Source organism: Giraffa tippelskirchi, chromosome 14 (genome assembly GCF_054371585.1).
Source record: "Giraffa tippelskirchi isolate mGirTip1 chromosome 14, T2T-mGirTip1v1.2.pri, whole genome shotgun sequence".
NCBI lineage: Eukaryota > Metazoa > Chordata > Mammalia > Artiodactyla > Giraffidae > Giraffa > Giraffa tippelskirchi.
The window spans coordinates 46920061-46938422 of NC_137288.1; the positions used below are offsets into that span (position 1 = coordinate 46920061).

The 18362-nt window shown below is 42.9% G+C and overlaps 1 protein-coding gene and 1 long non-coding RNA gene across 3 annotated transcripts in view; one reads left to right on the forward strand and one right to left on the reverse strand.

Moving 5' to 3' along the window:
• MIB1 (MIB E3 ubiquitin protein ligase 1) overlaps positions 1–8848 on the reverse strand; it is a 99579-nt gene extending 90731 nt beyond the window's left edge. The window contains exons 1-2 of one of the 2 annotated variants that reach the window (XM_081562754.1): positions 8397–8848; positions 5409–5468 (exon numbers count right to left, since the gene is read on the reverse strand). In XM_081562754.1, the coding sequence (XP_081418880.1) occupies positions 5409–5412 (4 nt within the window). In that variant the 5' untranslated portion in view covers positions 5413–5468; positions 8397–8848. The remainder of the gene's footprint in view (positions 1–5408; positions 5469–8396) is intronic. The other variant, XM_081562753.1, reaches the window with a different exon arrangement.
• LOC145534689 (uncharacterized) lies at positions 8116–14899 on the forward strand. The gene is made up of 2 exons (XR_014074872.1): positions 8116–8222; positions 12540–14899. It is a non-coding gene; the product is annotated as an uncharacterized LOC145534689 (long non-coding RNA).
• Positions 14900–18362: the final 3463 nt, after the last annotated feature.

An 18362-nucleotide genomic window follows, 5' to 3' on the forward strand; every position in this document is an offset into this window, starting at 1 on the left:
AAGCTTCCATGATTTATTATTGCTACTAGCCCTATAAAACTCCCAAAGTTCAAATAATGATTTTTTTTTTAATATCAGAAGTTTCCACCCCATTTCTTGCTTTTTTAGGAACAAAATTATCATCAAGAAAATAAACCCACCCCTGGGAGAAAGTCATATACTCTTATCATGAGTATGCATAGAGAATATAAACTAATCCTAACTACAGCAAGCATCTACAAAAGTAAATATGCTCCCAAAGTCACTCCAAAGCCAGGAGTGTCTGGACTACCTGCTACATTCCATTATCTCCTCCATTAGTTTAAACCCCACCTTATCTTAGCTGTGTTCTACAAGTTCATTTAAAAGCCTGTTGTTTAGAATTCAGGATCATTTTCCCTCAGAAATGAACTTGTAAAGATAACTTAGATACCAGACTATTTCACAAGAACCGATTTACACAGAGCTAATCTATGGGAAAAAAACCAAATTGTTTCTGTGTTTCTAGTTCGGTCTGAGGAGGTGGTTTATTGTAATGCAAACCTCCCAGTTTAAAAGGGGGTGGGGGGCAAGCTAAACTGGCTATGGGGGCATATGAAAGTATATGAGCAAAGAAATGGGCTTAGGAGAATGAGGAATGTTCTAAAAAAAACATTTTCCTACAGATACTTAACATGCATAAGCTCTTGTCTGAAGACTCAGTACAAGTTTCCAAAGTGAGGTACATGACCCAGGAAATACAGAAGAATAGTGCTTTGAAATGGAAAAGATAAGCCCACAATCTCTTATCTATTCCAAAATCCCAAAACTCTCAAGTTTTTTGTAGATGGGCAGCAAACTCACTTAGTGGTAAATCCTGATCTGAATGAACAAAAGGCTATGCTGTTGTTTGTTCAGTCGCTCACTCAGTTGCGTCCGACTCTTTGCGACCCCATGGACTCCAGCATGCCAGGCTTCCCTGTCCTTCACCATCCTCCAGAGCTTGCTCAAATTCACGTCCATTGAATCAGTGATGCCATCCAATCATCTCATCCTCTGTCGTCCCCTTTCTCCTCCTGCCTTCAATCTTTCCCAACATCAGGGTCTTTTCTAATGAGTCGGCTCTTCACATCAGGTGACCAAGGTATTGGAGCTTCAGCTTCAGCATCAGTCCTTCCAATGAATACTGAGGAAAAACCAGTAGCTTTGACTATATAGACCTTTGTCAGCAAAGTGATGTGTTTGCTTTTCAATATGCTGTCTAGGTTTGTCATAGCTTTCCTTCCTAGGAGCATCTTTTAATTTCATGGCTGCAGTCACCATCCACAGTGATTCTGGAGCCCAGGAAAATAAAATCTGCCACTGTTTTCACTTTTTTCCCCTTCTATTTGCCATGTCATGATGGGATCGGATGCCATGATCTTAGTTTCTTGAATGCTGAGTTTTAAGCCAGCTTTTTCGTTCTCCTCTTCCAACCTCAAGAGGCTCTTAAGTTCCTCTTCACTTTCTGCCATTTGAGCCATATCATCTGCATATCTGAGGTTGTTGAAATTTTTCCCAGCAATCTTGATTTCCAGCTTGTGATTCATCCAGCCCAGCATTCTGCATGATGTACTTTGCATATAAGTTAAATAAGCAGGGCGACAATATACAGACTTGATGTACTGCTTTCCCAATTTTGAACCAACCCATTGTTCCATGTATGGTTCTAACTGTTGTTTCTTGAACCACATACAGGTTTCTCAGGAGGCAAGTAAGGTGGTCTGATATTCCCATCTCTAAGAATTGTCCAGTTTGTCATGATCCACACAGTCAAAGGCTTCGGCATATTCAGTGAAGCAGATGTTTTTCCCTTAGTATAATTATTCATACGCTTTCTGCAGAAATACTGGGGCATCTGATATGACAGGTGTGCTGTGGACCTGGAAGTGGGCAATATGTACTCTGTGGCAAATACCATATTACAGCTCTAAAATCCAAAAGTTTATAAACTCAGTCCCAAGCATTCTGAATAAAGGGTATGGACTTCCATTAAAACGTTCACATTTACTATTTTTTCTAAAAATCTAAGAATGAAATTAGGTTAGTAATTATACTTTATTCAGCTGATACTAGCACTCTCAGTGGGTCTCTAAAAAAAAAATCACACAACACACACAATACAAGGTATAGTGAGGATGGGTGGGAGTTTGACAGCTGAGGGTCTAACACCGTTGCTCACTTCTGGCACACTAAGACATAGTTAGGCAGACTTGCAGAATACATCTTAATGATATAAAACCACATGTTGATTATCTTGAGATAAAGTGCTTAAGAGTCAAAATCAAAAGTAAGTTCCTTTCTTTTTCTTTTTCCTACAAAATAAGAGTAAGTATTCCCAAATTGCAGACCTTTTCTAGAACGAAAAGTGGTTGCTAACAGTATGCTCCCTAGAAGATACATATATTTTTTAATTATACCATTTAATCTGTCCCTCCAGGTAAAGGTGGTATCTGACAAGAAATAAGAAAATAAATGCAGTCCAAAAGGAACTAGAGTAAGCAAGGTGAAAAGTGACATCTGGAGATACTTCCCTCATTATGTGGTCTTTAATGCTGAAACAATGTGTGTCACCAATAAACACTAATATCTGCATCCATAAAAGAAAATCATTTTTATTTCATCTTAAATTCAGTGGATTCTGAATTCATTTATTCAAAATAAAAAAGTGAAACACCTTCCAATTTGTTTGTAAGAAATGATCAGGATCAGAAAAGATGGAAAACTACCAGCTAAATTTTAATAAAAATGTTTACTTGACCGGTAAATGAAATAGAAACATAAGACTGAGTTAGGTAAACACATGGCATTAATCAGGGTCCAGTCAGCAGACAGGAAACCACACCAATCCACCACTTCTAAAAATGGGAAAACAATGAAAAAACAGGATTATCCCAAATGTAAGAGGCTTAAAGGAGGGGGTCCCATAGGGCTGGATTACATGTTACATGTGGGATACACATACATAAAAACCATTAATGTCCAACAATAGTGTTATACTAAGTCAATCAAACAACCATATCACAGACTAGAATAATTTATCTCAATTTTCTAGTCAACTTTCCCTCAGGAAAAGTAGTACAAATGGTGATCATTTCTGAACTACTATAAACAGAAGAGAGAATGATGGGGAAAAGCAATGAATTTTCATCCCTATAATCTGCCATTCATCAGCTTTGGGACTGGACAAGTTTCTTCATCTCTTCAACCCTGAGTTTCTTTTTATCTGTTGTTAGGAATCCAACTGCACATCTCATGAGTTCAAAGCTCTTTGAAAAGAGCATTTTATTCAGAAAATACTCATCCAGAGCTATGGTTTTGCTAGAAAATGGAGATACAAGGAACAAACACACACACACTCCTTCCCCTCAAACTAATAATCTCATGCAAAAAGACAATTACAACCAGCATACCTGTGGCAGCAGAAAGGAGCACAGGGTACACTGCAATCACACTGTCTAGCAATTAAAGGTGGAGGAGAGAACCTGTGGGAGGCTACCTGGAGACACATTTAAAGAGAAATATCTAATCTAACCACAGAGATAAGCCTGTAGTTTGGTGGCTCCATTGGTAAAGAATCCACCTACAATGCAAGAGACCTGGGTTTGATCCTGGAGAAGGAAATGGCAACCCACTCCAGTATTCTTGCCTAGGGAAATCTCATGGACACAGGAGCCTGGCAGGCTACACAGTCCATGGGGTTGCAAGAGTTGGATACAACTCAGCAACTAAACCACCACCATATATTAAGAGAGCATTACAGGGGACTTCCCAGGTGGTCCAGGGGCTAAGACTCTGTACTCCCAATGCAGGGAGCCCGGGTTCGATCCCTGGTCAGGGAACTAGACCCCACATGCCGCAATTAACGAGTTTGCATGCCACAACTAGGGCTTCCCTGGTGGCTCAGACAGTAAAGAATCCGCCTTCCATGCACGAGACCTGGGTTCGATCCCTGGGTTGGGAAGATCCCCTGGAGGAGGGAATGGCAACCCACTCTAGTATTCTTGCCTGGAGAATCCCATGGACAGAGGAGCCTGGTGGGCTACAGTCCACAGGATCCAAAGAGTCAGATACGACTGAGCAACTAAGCACATGCTACAACTAAGACCAGGTAAGTGTGCCCATGGGCCAGCATCATCTCCATCACCTGCGAGCTTTTAAACTATTCTTGCTGAATTCCACACTTAGTGAATCACAATCTACTTTTTTAAAAGTTCCCAGTGACCCGCAAGCTTACTCTCTGACAAGTACTGATAGAGGGGTAACTATTTCTTGAGAACTTCAAGTTGATTTCTTGAGGTCCTTGTTCAACCAAGTTGCAATCTACAGGGAGTATTAAAACTAGCTGGACTTTCATCATTTAAAACATCATTTTAGTAGATGAAGATAAAAAAGGAAAAGGTATGTTACCTAAGTCTTCAAAGCTCTTAGGCTCTTTAGGAAAATCAAGCTTTCCTTACAGATGCCTTTAGCAAAAACCATCTCACAATATCTCATCCTTTCCAGGTCTGGCATCCTACTCCCCAAACACTGTTCACACAAGTCCTGTTTTTTCCCAAGGCTCTCTCCCCAGATAACACTCTTTTCTCCTGTAGTTCTAGAAACAGATCAGAAGAGAAATAAGGGGGCTCAGAAAGGAAACGCTGAGGGTTCTTAATCGACTTCACTTTTTATCCAGGGTGAGCACTTCTAGGCCTTCAACCGAGTAATGACGTCTAAGGAGCTGGTCCACATGTGACCAAAGAAGCACTCTTTGCTAGGGGTGGAAGAAAAGGACAAAGAACTGTCCCGAGACAGCCTGGACCAACAATATCAGAAGCTGATTTTAAATAAACCTAATCTATACTTCTAACTTTCACTAACCATACTCAGGAGGGTAGAAAGAACCTTAATAGGCAACGCAAATTATCTTCTCCACTCTTTCTCTGGTAACAATACAACACTGAGGTCAAGTGACCAAAAAACGAGCACTGAGTAAAAATACATTTCTCCCCAATCCTATAAAGTCAGTACCTAAATGATAAAATGTCAACTATACCTACTTGATTACACACTTCCCAAAATTAACTCCCAACGAATTCAATAACATATGTATTTCCACAATCTTCTTCCCCACTACAAATTAACCAAATATATCTGGATACAAGAAAGAAGTTATATCATTCAAATATACACTAAATGCTCCTCTTTTCAAAGCTTGACTATCCTAGACATAAATTCAAACTTATCATATGACACCTAAAAGAAATAAAATAAAACTTATATGCCAAAACGTGACAGACCCCACACACAACCCTTACACAAAATCTCCAAAACACAGTAAAGGAATAACAGAAAGATTCAAAATGACTCAACTACTCCAGAATCCTTAATTCTTAGGAAGTTGCATAGAATTTTATTTTAAAACGTACCCATTTCTTAATTCCCAAACAGACTGCAATAAATTTTCTGTTCATATAATGTGAGTACACCTAAGAAACAAAAAATTGAATAATCAATCTCAGTTGTCCTGGTAAATATTATAAGAATTTTAAAAGCTAACAATGAAGTTTAAGAACACAAAAGGCATAAAAATATAACAAACACCTACACACCCACGACGCAGTTTATGACATAAAATTTACCAAAAAAATTACTACACTACACTTCCTTCAATGTAAAAATATCCACTCTCTTGAGTTTGGCACTTATTATTACTTTTTGGTATACTTTTACCACATAAGCACATATCCTCAAACTAATGAATTATCAACTGGGGGCAATCCTGCTCCCTAGGGGGCATCTGGCACTATCTGAAAATATTCTGGGTTATCATGTCTACAACCAGTGGGTAGAGGCCTGTGCACAGGGCAGCCCCCTCCAGTAAAGAATTATCTAATCAGTTTCAAACAGCAATAGTGCCAAAACTGAGAAACCTTGTCCCAAACAGTAAACAGGACTGTTCTACATTTTAACATATCAGACGTTTTCTTCTTTAAGAAACTTTACTTTCTTGCTTTATTTGCTTAACACTAATTTTCTATAGGGGTTTTAAAAATGTTTGCTAACAGCATCCGATGAACAAGATGAACTGATACATATCAACAGATTAAATTGGAGAAGGAATGGCACCCCACTCCAGTATTCTTGCCTGGAGAATCCTGTGGACAGAGGAGCCTGGTGGGCTGCTGTCCATGGGTCTCAAAGAGTCGGACACGACTGAAGTGACTTAGCAGCAGCAGCAATACATTAAATAATGTGTAAAATTATCTTGTAAACTAAGATTTTTAAACCTCTGAAAAATACCTGTTTTTACATAAGATAATAAAACTATTTATAGGACAGATATATTCCATACTATAAAACATACAGGGAACAGGAATATCCCTTCAAAACCTGCTGCAGTACAGGATTTGTTACACTTTACCTTTACCCTGGAAAGATATTTAAAATTCCCCATAAACCTACCATTACAGATCCCAAGATGCCTTCAAATTGTTGAGTTGTGGTCAAAGTTTAGCTTGCGCTAGCAGGATAAAATTTTAATTAAGAGTGTCCAGAAACAAGAATATGCCCCATACAGTGTTGTTAGGAGGGCAAATTGGTAAAAATGTCTCTGCAGGGCATTTAGTCAACATCTACCAAAATGTTACATATATGTACCCTTTAAGGCAGCAATTCCACTTCCGAAGTGCTCAATACACATGCATATAAATGTTCAAGGACTTATTCAGTGCATCACTGTAAATAAGACCTGGAACAATACAAATGTCCATCAACACAGCACTGGTTAAATAAAGTACTGCATACAATCACTGGAATATTACGCAGCTATGAAATATTAAGGTAGACCTATATTTGCTAACATGGAACAATCACTAAGGGGCTCCCCAGGTGGCCCAAGTGGTAAAGAACCTGCCTGCCAATGCAGGAGACATAAGGGATGCAAGTTCGATCCCTGGATGGGGAAGATCCCCTGGCGAAGAGCATGACAACCCACTCCAGTATTCTTGCCTGGAGAATCCAGAGGACACAGGAGCATGGCAGGCTATACAGTCCATGGAGTTGCAAAGAGTGGGACACAACTGAATCGACTTAGCATGGCATAGTATAACAATCAATAATAGGTACTATTAAGTTAAGAAGCAGAAGTACAGAAGAGATTTATTAACACTTTTAAAAAGGGTTGCAGATTTACAATACATTGATATTTACATATGCTTACAATGAGTATTCTGTAAGAACACACTGGTAGTCCCTTTCTGTACTGGGAAATCTTTTCTTTTGGCCCTGCACATAAATCTTCTGCAACATTTAAACAACCAGCTAAGAAACACAATTCTAGGCATTATCTATTCAATACCTGAATTGCCTTTGTGTCAATTTCCTTTCTATTGGCTGCTAACTATGTACCCATTTCAGGGTCTGTTAGGTTTTGCCAAACTCAATCATAAAGCTTTAGAAATTGCTTAAGAATGCTGAAAACTATCAAATATGAAATCTGAAACTATTTCCTACTGAACAGGGTCCCAAGGATAAATCTACGTGAAAATGAATTCGATTAAATTATTCTGAGAGCAAGCTTTCAGGTGATCACATTATAGAAAAATTCTAGAATCAGTAACCAACAGTTCCTGAAATTTGGTGAACCGAGAAGGACAATGACTCAGAGCCTTGTTAATGGATAAGTCTCTGCCTTAACCTTACAGATGAACTGAGATGTTAAAAGATACCAGGTGACCCCATGCCTATCTTCCACTTGATCGAGTATTTAACACAAAGAAAGGGTTCAATATTGACACTGTTTTTCCTTCTATTGCTATAAAGATACACAACGAAACAATTAAGATGAAAAATCAGTCCACTGGGTATCAAGTTGCATTCAGCTACTGAACTCCAAGTCTTTCTACGTGTCAGGGGAGGAGGAAGAAAGGGAATTGCAACAAAACCGAGGTACCAACGGCCCCTCAGCAATTGTAACCGGCCAACGAAACACCATATGGCAAGGCAAGCCTCCCTTCAGTCCCTTATCACTCGGCGGCTGATTAATTTCAATGGCTTATTGGACAGGCTCTCCAGATCCCTTCCCTGGAGGAGGAGGGGAGGGGTCTGTTGTCTTCCCGGTGCTTTGTGCCTTCCAGGCTTGAAAGCATCCTTGTACGGGTGCAGCCATCATTTCCCTTGGGGACCGGGGGGAGGGAAGGGAAGCAAGGGAGTCTTTTTTCCTGCAAGTATGTGTTTACCAGGTAAGGAACCTAAAATTCCCTCTGACTACTTCCCTACCCGCTCCCTCCGGCCGGGCGCGGCGGGGGAGGCGTTGGACCGCGGGGCTTCGCCCAGGCCGCCCGACGCCCCCCTGGCCCACCCCGTGCCGCCCCTGCTCCGCGCGCAGGCCCCGGCCCCCCGGGGGCCGCCCTTACCCGTGGGCGCGCTGTCCAGGATGCGCAGGTCGTAGGCCCCGGAGCAGCGGTAGTTGGCGGCCGTGCCGTTGTCCCACACCACCACCACCTCCTCGGGGCTCTCGAAGCTCCGGACCGTGCCCACATGGCCCTCGCCGCCGTCCTGCTTCCCCCACTTCCAGTCCGGGCCGCGCACTACGCGGGCCCCGACCCCTTCCACCATCACCCGGTTATTCCTGGAGTTACTCATTGGGGCCCGAGCCGCGGGCTCCGCCGCCGCCGCCGCCGGGGGGCCCGTAAGGGAGTTGGGCCCGGGCCGGACTCTCGGCGCCGGCGGGGGCGGCAGCGAGCCCCGGGGGACGTGGGAATAACTCACGGGGACGGCGGCGCGGCCCCCGCCTAGCCCGCAGCCGCTCCCCAGCCGTCGCCGCCGCCGCCGCGCCCCCCTCTCGGACTGGAGGCCGGACTGCAGCGGCTCGGAGGCTGAGGCGGCGGCGGCGGCGGCGGCAGGCGGGCAGAGGGGAGGGGGCCGTGGGCGGGGACTCCCCCGCTTCCTCCGGGCTCCCCGGCCGGGCTACAGCGACGGCCGCCAGGAAACCACGCTCTCCCCCGACCGGGAGCGCGGGGAGCGGAGGGGGCCGGGGGAAGCTCGCCCGGGGGAGACGGCGCGGGCGGCGGGGAGCAAGCTTAACTGCCGGCCTATCTTCTCCCCCGGGCCCTCGCCCCGGGGTGGACGCCCGAGCGCCGGCGCCGCCTCCTCCCCCGTGGGCGGTGATGGTACCTCCCGGCGTCCGGCGAGCGCCCGGGCCCAGGGGCCCCCTTCTCTCTGCCCCCGCGCACGCCGCCGCGCTCCGCCCCGCCACAGAGTCCCCGCCGGGCGAGAGCGGCTCCACATCCGGGTACTGGCGCACCCAAGGCCGGAGCAGCACGTCCTCTGAGGGATTAGGAAAGGGGCCCTCGGCAACACTGCGGTGTACGGCTTTGGGAAAGTCGCGCGACAGGAGGGGGAGAGAAGGAGAGGAAAATCCAGCCCTAAGCGTCTCGCCCAGGCCCTGTGAGAGTGCGCATGCGCGCAGCCTGGAGCAGGGAGGGGTAGACGCCCCGCCCCAGCCTGGGGCAAAGGAGGGGCGGCTCCCCGTGGTCGAGGCCGACCGGTGGTGCGGCCTGTCCCATTGGCTGTGAGGGCAGGGGCGGGGCAGGGAACTCCGTCTGGACAGCTTGGAGGTGGCACTGGAGGAAGTGAGGCTCTGGCAGCCGCCCGGGCTGCTGAAACGGGGTCCCTCTGGGTCAGTCTTTCATTAAGTTCTAGCGTGGCCTGATTGTACTACGTGTGAATTTGGGATTGCATAACATTTTAGTCTTCCTTTTTACGGGGCGAGGAATAGGACAGATTATGACACAGATTAAGGGCGACCTGTATTTCTGTTTATGAAAACGGAAAGCATTTCAGACCACCATGGGTAATTAGTGGTGTGTTTCTAAACTGAGCAGAATGGTTCCGAATGACGTGTGTCTTACCTTTATACGGAGTCAGAGGGGTAAGTAGACCCCAAACAGCACAAGTCCCTGGAAAGAGTTCACAAGCACCTTGCCCACTGTAACAGTCCCATCCGTTACATAATTCGGCCCCCAGTCACAAAATACAGCAAAATAAGAGGGCTGTAAGAGTGGTCTCTGCCTGCTTTTACTTAAATGACATTATGGTGTATGGGATTTAAAATAAGTGGTTCACAGCCCAGCATGGATGCGAAGTCAGCCTGCTGTCCCTTTTCCTGAGAGTCAAGGGAGGAAGGAGTACTCCAGCCGAATCAAATGATGAGACGTAAAGTATAACCAATGAATAGTAATACAGCGAAATAAATATTCTTACTTTTTCATGTTCAAAACAGGAAAATACCAATATGGAATCCCAAAGACCAAACAGAGCTTATTTTAGAAAATTTAACAGTTACAGTATTTGTTCAAAATAGACCAGCCGAATATCTAGTCTATTTTAAAGCGTCTTCATCCTGGAAGTGTTAAATGTGCTATTGTCTCTCTGCCAACTCTCCTCTCTTGGGATCTTTACTGGTTTCCTTTTTTTCTTGTTAACCAGTTAAACTGATCACATGACATGCATTAATAAGTTGATTAAAAGATTTTAGAAAAAAACATAGCCATAGCACAAGTTCTACTGTGGTTGACTTTGTAAAGTGAGCTAACTCAAGAAAAAGCCAACTGAGATGCTAGGACTCTTAATAGTGCAGCCTTGCATTTTACATCAAGCCCAGTATATTGATAATGACTTTGCATATGTTTAATTGTGTTTATCTCACCCAGGAGTTTTATACTTATGAGGACATCATGTAATATTTAGATAGGCATTTATTCTCAATACTAGAGATTAGTTATAATAATTTTGAATTTTATTTGCCCTTAAAATGGAAATGGATGTTAAGAAGTGATCTAGCCCAGCGGTTTTCCTTTCTTCCTCCATCCCTTCCCTGCCGTTTGACAAATCCTCTGTTCTTACCGTGTACCTCTGACCTATAAAGGGAGCTAAGTACCCTAGATGAAGTAATAGAGCAAGGCTGAAAATCTTGTCTATAGTCTTCCTGTAGCCTTCCCTGCCTCCTACCTTTGCAGGAGCTCTATAGAAACTCATCAAAACTTTTGGAGTACCACTGAGCACAATTAATCAGATTAACCTAATCCTCATATTTGATAAGAAGAAAATGAGACCAGTAATAATTAAGTAACTCATCCAGGATTTCAGAGAAAGTTAAGAAAACAGAAAAAGCTATAACCCATGTAATACTAGATGAATTTCTGTATATTAAACACTCTCCTATACATCCATTGCCTTATTAAATACACTGTGAATTTATAACACTATCATGTCACTAAGACTACTTCAAGGCCCTTAAATAAATTGTTTGCCAATGGTCTCTAAATATTTTTGTTCACGCATCCTTTTCAGTGCAAAATTTTTGAACATGTGCTTCCAATATGTGTAATTATTACTGTATAACTTATATATGTAGTAGCATGTTACATGTTATGTAACATACTAAAAAATAGAAACTATGAGAGGATAAGATATAAATAAGAAAGTTTTCATACTTTCTATCACACCAGTGGATCATCTTCTGCATCCTAGATGTTTAAGTTGGTAGTCTCCAAATTAGGCACACTGCACTTCGGAAAACACTGTGTCATACACGTGTCTGTCGTGTTTAGAACATATGCCAGTCATTTTGCACATATGTAGACTTATCTTCCCATTTGTTCAGAAACATTTAGGGGTATTCAAAACTAGTACAATTTTTATTCCAACCATAAGTAAGATAGAATAAATAAATCCTTGCTCCAGAAATGTAGTAATTTTGCCATTCACCTACTACTGTACTACTATGAATGCATTTGTGGCTGCTTTATAGTCAGCAAAAATGTATACTATTTGGAGAATAACTTTATCAGCTAGAGTAACTATCTGCTATCATGGACACCAAAGCACATAAAGGTTCAAATACAATTTTTTGTTTCCCATTTATATAGTAGCCTAATGCTTTCCTCCACATGGCCATCCAGAGACTTATGCTGTTATTCCACCATCCCCTAAAGTTATCTATGTCGCACTTAAGAAAGTGGAGGAAAAGTAGAGAAGGTTGCGTACTCAGTTTTCAAAAGTTTTGGACCCAAACAGCATATATCACTCAGTTATATACCATCGCCTAGAAGTCAGCCACATGTAACTTAAAGGGAGGGAAAAGTATAGCTTAGTTGGGTGCCCAAGAAGAACAGTGTATCAGCTAGTGTCCACTGAGGAAAACACAGAACATGCTAAATACTCAATGGAGAAGGAAATGGCAGCCCGCTCCAGTATTCTTGCCTAGAGAATCCTGTGGACAGAGGAGCCTGGTGGGCTGCTATCCATCGAGTCGCACAGAGTCAGACACGACTGAAGCGACTTAGCAGCAGCAGCAGCTAAATACTCAAACAAGGAATTTAATGAATGCAGTCAACTGTTGGCAAAAGTTTTCAAAGGGATACAGAAGCAAGATGAGATTAGAAAGTACTGGAGAAAACTATCCCTCAGGACTAGAAGAGAAAATAATGTTACCAAGGACCCATGACCACTGTGCCATTGAAGCTATTGATATTGAAACGATTGCTATTTTGCAGGAAGCCAGGGGCCCACGCTCACTGAAGCTGCAGGAGACCAGGAGTCCAAAGTCGCCTACCGTTGTCACTGCCACTGCCAAAGTCAGAGCTCCGTGAGTGCAAGGCACACTCTGCTGCTGCAACCCCTGAAACCGCTCTGCTTGAATAGGAAACCAGAAGCTGCTGTAAGCTCCATCTCAGAAGCAGGAAGCCAAAATGACTTCTCTTATCAGTTGATCTCCCACAAATAATAGGAATAGTCTACCCTCTGGGGTACTCAGCACCATTCTCACTCTACTGTACTTAAATACTTACAGGTAACAAAGAAGTAACATCATGCATCTGCCTAGCAGGATGCAACTATTCTATTGAACATGAAGATACGTGCACCGTCTCTCTTTCCCCCACGAAGAGAAGACACAAAGTCCCGTCTATTGCCATATTTGTATCTGAGAGATATTAATTCCGGTTCAGCCACAGTTCCTTCCAGATACCCTGTAACCTACATTTTAATGTAAACAACCACCAATGAAATTCACATTTTGCTAGACAGACCAAGAGAAAAGAGAGAAGACTCAGACAACCACCAACGCTTCCCAGGTGGCTCTAGTGATAAAGAATCCACCTGCCAAGACAGGAGACATAAGACACGTGGGTTTGATCCCTGGGGTCAGGAAGATCCCCTGGAGGAGGAAATGGCAACCCACTCCAGTATTCTTGCCTGGAGAATCCCATAAACAGAGGAGCCTGGTGGGCTACAGTCCATAGGGTCACAAAGAGTCAGACACGGCTTAGCACATAGACCCAACCATACAACACGTGCTGTACTTAGTCACTCAGTCGTGTCTGTGCAGTTGTGCAATACAACATAGCACAAGGTCAATTAATGGAGGAATGGATAAAGAAAATGTGATGTGTGTATACACACACACAATGGTGTAGTATCCAACCATAAAAAGAATACAATCTCGCCACTCGCAACAACAAGGATGGACCTTGAGAACATTATGCTAAATTCAATAAACGGAAAGACAAATAATATATGATCTCACTTATATATGGAATCAAAAAAAAAAGAAGAAAAACAAGTTCTCATAGTTACAGAAAATAAATTGGAGGTTGCCAGAAACAGTGATTGGAGGGTGGGTGTATTGGGTAAAGGAGGTCAAAGGTACATACTTCCAGTTATAAAATAAATAAGTCATGGGGATGTAAAGTGTAGCATAACAACTATGGTTTAATACCATATTGCAGGCTTCACTGGTGGTCCAGTGGTTAAGAGTGCACCTGCTAGTGCAGGAGACATGGGTTTGATTGCGGGCCTGGAAGAATCCCACATGTCTCAGGGCAACTGGGCCCTTGAGCCACAACTGCTGAAGCCCTCGTGCATCCTGGATCCCGTGCTCCTCAGCAAGAGAAGCCACCTCAGTGAAAAGCCCTCAGACAGCAACAAAGACCCAGCGCAGCCAAAAATAACTAAATAAATTTTAAAAAATTTTAAATATCATCTTGCTTATTTGAAATTGCTAAGAGAGTAGATCTCAAAAGTGCTCATCACAAGAAAACTAACTGGGTGGTGACAGATGTTAACTTATTTTGATGATCATTTTGTGCCATATGGGCTTCCCAGGCGGCGCTAGTAGTAAAGAACCCGCCTGCCAATGCAGGAGAATCAAGAGATTTGATCTCTTCCAATCCCTGGGCCAAGAAGATCCTCTGGAGGAGGGCATGGCAACCCACTCCAGTATTCTTGCCTGAAGAATCCCATGGATAGAGGAGCCTGGAGGGCTACAGTCCATGGAATCACAGAGTCGGACATGACTGAAGCAGCTTAGCACACATTGCACTGTCTACAAATATCAAATTGCTAGGTTGTACACCTGAAACTAATATAGTGTTGCATGGCAATTGGACTTCAATTAAAAAAATTGGTCTGGGAAATGAGGAGGAAAATAATTGGTTTCATATGTAAGTGTTGTAGACTGAATTATGTCCTCCAAAAGGAGCCCCTGATACCTGTGAAACGATCTTATTTGAAAAAAAAAAAAGAGTGTTCATAGATGTAATCAAGTTAAGATTAGGTCATACTGGAATAGAGTGGGCCTTGAATCCAATGACTGGTGTCCTTACAAGAGGAAGGAAAGTAAGATGTGGACACACAGATGTATGGGGAAGAAGCCCATGTGACAAGAGACGCAGAGGTTGAATGCAGTGATGCCCCTGTAAGACAAGAAGGTCAAAGGCTGCCAGCCACCAGGAAGAAGCCAGCAAAGATTCTTCCCTACTGCCTTCAAAGAGAGAGCAGAGCCCTGACAACACCTTGATTTTGGACTTCTAGCCTCCAGAACTGTGAAAGAATAAATTCCTGTTCTTTTAATGTATCAAGTTTGTGATACTTTCTTATGGCATCTCTTGGAAATTAATGCAACAAGCAAGGATGAAAATAAGCATAGCTGTTACTGTCCTCTTTTCTGTTACTGGTCACAAGACCATAGTTGATGTTTATAATTCCCCTCTTTCCATTACACAGTTCATATTTCCTTTTCCCTTGGCCAACACGTCAACTGACTGTAGTCCCATACTTGGGAGGTGGTTCAAGTATTCATTTTTGAAGGACTTTACTCTCAGTCCTTAGTGGGTCATTTTACTGTGATAATTAATTTGATGTGTCAGCTTGACTGTTGACAGGGGACCAAGACATTTGATCAAACATTATTCTGGCTGTCTCTGTGAGGTGTGTCCAGATAAGACTAACATTTGAATCAGTAGACTGAGTTAAACAGACTTCCCTCCCTAATATGAGTGGGTCTCTTTTAAACAATTGGAGACCTAAATAGAACAAGAAGTCTGAATAAGAGGGAACTCCTTTTGCCTTGCTACTTCAGCTTCAACATTGTTTTTTTTTCCTGGTCCTTGGACTTGGCTCAAAACATCAACTTCTCTTGGGTTTTGAGTCCGTGGTCTTTTAGACTGGACCTTACACATATCATCAGCTTTCCTAGTTCTCAAGCCTTTGGACTCAGACTGAATGCATGAACTGTCCCGCATTTCCAGCTTGCTGACTGAAGATCTCTGAGCTTCTCAGCCTCCATAATCCATGAGCCAATTCCTCATAATCGGTCTCTTTATAATAAAGATGTGTATTTTTATTATACATTGTCATATGTTAATAGTATATTTTATATTTTTGTATATGTTATCTGTATGAAGACGTGTATGTGTGTGTGTGTGTTCAGTCTCTCAGTCGCGTCAAACTCTTTGCAATCCCATGGACTGTAGCCCGCCAGGCTCCTCTGTCCATGAGATTTTCCAGGCAAGAATACTTGCCCGGGGAGTGGGTTGCCATTTCTTTCTCCCAGGGAGTTTCCCAATCCAGGGATCAAACCCACGTCTCCTGCATTGACAGGCAGATTCTTTGACCCACTACACCCCTGAGAACTGTGCTACGTGTGTGCGTGTTTACATATATACACATCCTATTGGCTCTGTTTCTCTGGAGAGCCCTAATGCATGCAGTCTACCATTAAATTTTACTAGAATTTATGTGTACTATTTTGAAATATGTCTCAAAGAATCTCTTGATTCCAAACGCAGTTCTTTCTTAACCTTTTCTGTACCGAGAATCCCATTTCCACTTGATAATTGGAACCCATGACTCAGTCAACACAGTAACCTTCTTTTCTGCTTGTCAATTTGTTATTGTTGTTCAGTGGCTAAGTTGTGTCCGACTCCTTGTGACCCCATGAACTGCAGCACGCCAGGTTTCCCTGTCCTTTGCTATCTCCCAGAGTTTGCTCAAACTCATGTCCATTGAGTCAGTGATGCCATCCAACTATGTCATCCTCTGTCGTCCCCTTCTCCTTTTGCGTTCAATCTTGAAAAACCCCAAGTGTTCAAGTGTCTGTCTCAACCTCCAATTCAGTGGAGATATTTTGGTATTCTCTGGTGGAAACATTCCTCACTTGAAAAATAAGTTCTTTCAACCAATAAAACACACAGGTGTAGAAATGGGAATCAAAACAATTTTTCCAGGGTAGTTATTTAATAGTATAAAAAGGAATAAAGCCATGTTGACACCTTGGTTTCTGAAGCTATTGAGTATGGGAGCACCATATGTTGGTCACATGTTCAAAGCATATACCTCAGTTTGTGTTCCATGGTCAACCATTTCATTTCAACCACAACTCAGGAGAAAGCAGAAGCTATTTCTCAAAAGGAAAAATATTTATCAACAGAAGAGGACATAATTTTGAACTAAACCCTCAGAGTTTCGCACTGGGATTCTACCGTTAACATTTGACAGAGTATCCATGTTGTATGGCAGTCTGTGACTAACATGTGACAACACAGGCTTTGCTGGGTCATATGGCCCATATGACAGAAGCTTGCCCTGCAGAGTTTTCTCTTGTTTTAGGAACTACTCAAGACTGGCTTATACAAAGCAATATAAATGTGATATATCTTGTCTAAAAGACAAAAAGGCTCAAGTGTTTCTCCCTCTTTTTTAGCAGCTAAAGGTACAATTTGCCTTATATTTTAGACAGGATATTCTGATGTGCCCCAGACTACTAGACTCCTGGCAACTTCCTTAAAGTGATAAGATGTAAATTTTCCTAGAGATTATCTGCTATCCACTGGTAAGCATGTGTCTTACTAAGGCATCTAGGGTTCTTATCACTTCTGGCCCTCCAAATCAAGTTAATGTAATGACATTATTGGAGTGGACCAGCACGATATTCTCTGTAAGATGGTGAGACAATCAAGGTCTCTATAAACTAGATTATGACAGAGAGCAGTAGACTTTACATAGCCCTGAAGAAAGACATGAAAGGCGTGCAGCTGCTCCTGCTGGATATGAGCACTGTGTCTGCAATGATGCTTGTCAAATGGTACCGAGAAAAAAGCTCTTTGTAGATCAGCAATAGCTGGAGTTACACAATGGTATGCTCCACTAGAGACCACATCTAAAACAGTAGCTACAATTCAGTCACTACCTGGTTAATTTTGTAATAATACACAAGAGGCACCTTCCTTTGCAGGCTAAAGAGCAAGTTCAATAGAGGGGTGACAGGAATCACTGTCTCCACCTTTTTTAAGTCTGATGGTGGCACTAATCTCTGCAGTTCCCCTAGGGATGTGATTTGCTTTGAGTTTATTGTTTTGACAAGGAAGGGCAGTTACAGGACTTCTGTTTGGACTTTCTTACTGTTATGTTTCACTCCATAGATCAGGCGGCCAATATGCATATTCTTCTAGTTGCCAAGCATGTCTGTTCCAACTATGTATTCAAGAACTAGGTAACGAACTATAGATGGTTCGCTGACATATTTGTACAATGCACTCTAGACAAGAGTGGATTAACCACGAGACCTCCATAAGCTACCGCTCTGATCAGTGGGTCCCAGTGTCCTCTTGGGTGCCCACGAGGATGGGCTTACTCATAGCCAGTATATAGGAGTTCGTTAAAGAGAATTTTCTCTTTCCTAGTGCCCACTTGATTGGGAAAATGGCAGCTGGTTTTGGGAGGGGGAGTCGGGGAGAAAACAGTGGGGAGAATTATAAGATAAATTTTTGGCTGTTCCAGGGCTTTCTCAAGAAGATCCAACTTCCTCTTTATTCAAGAACCTGCAAAATGGCATATATCTGCACATTGGATGCAAGGCCATAGATTTTCACTGTGATGACTCGTATCTGTGACTAGCAGAGCTAGAGACTCTCTGATTGTATAGATCTAGAAGTACTTAAGTGAGATGCCCAATCTATGCCCGTAGAAGGGATTCTGGGCCCTCAGTGATGTGGTGTGATGAGTTAACCAACCCTTTCTTGCTTTTCTGCTTACAGACT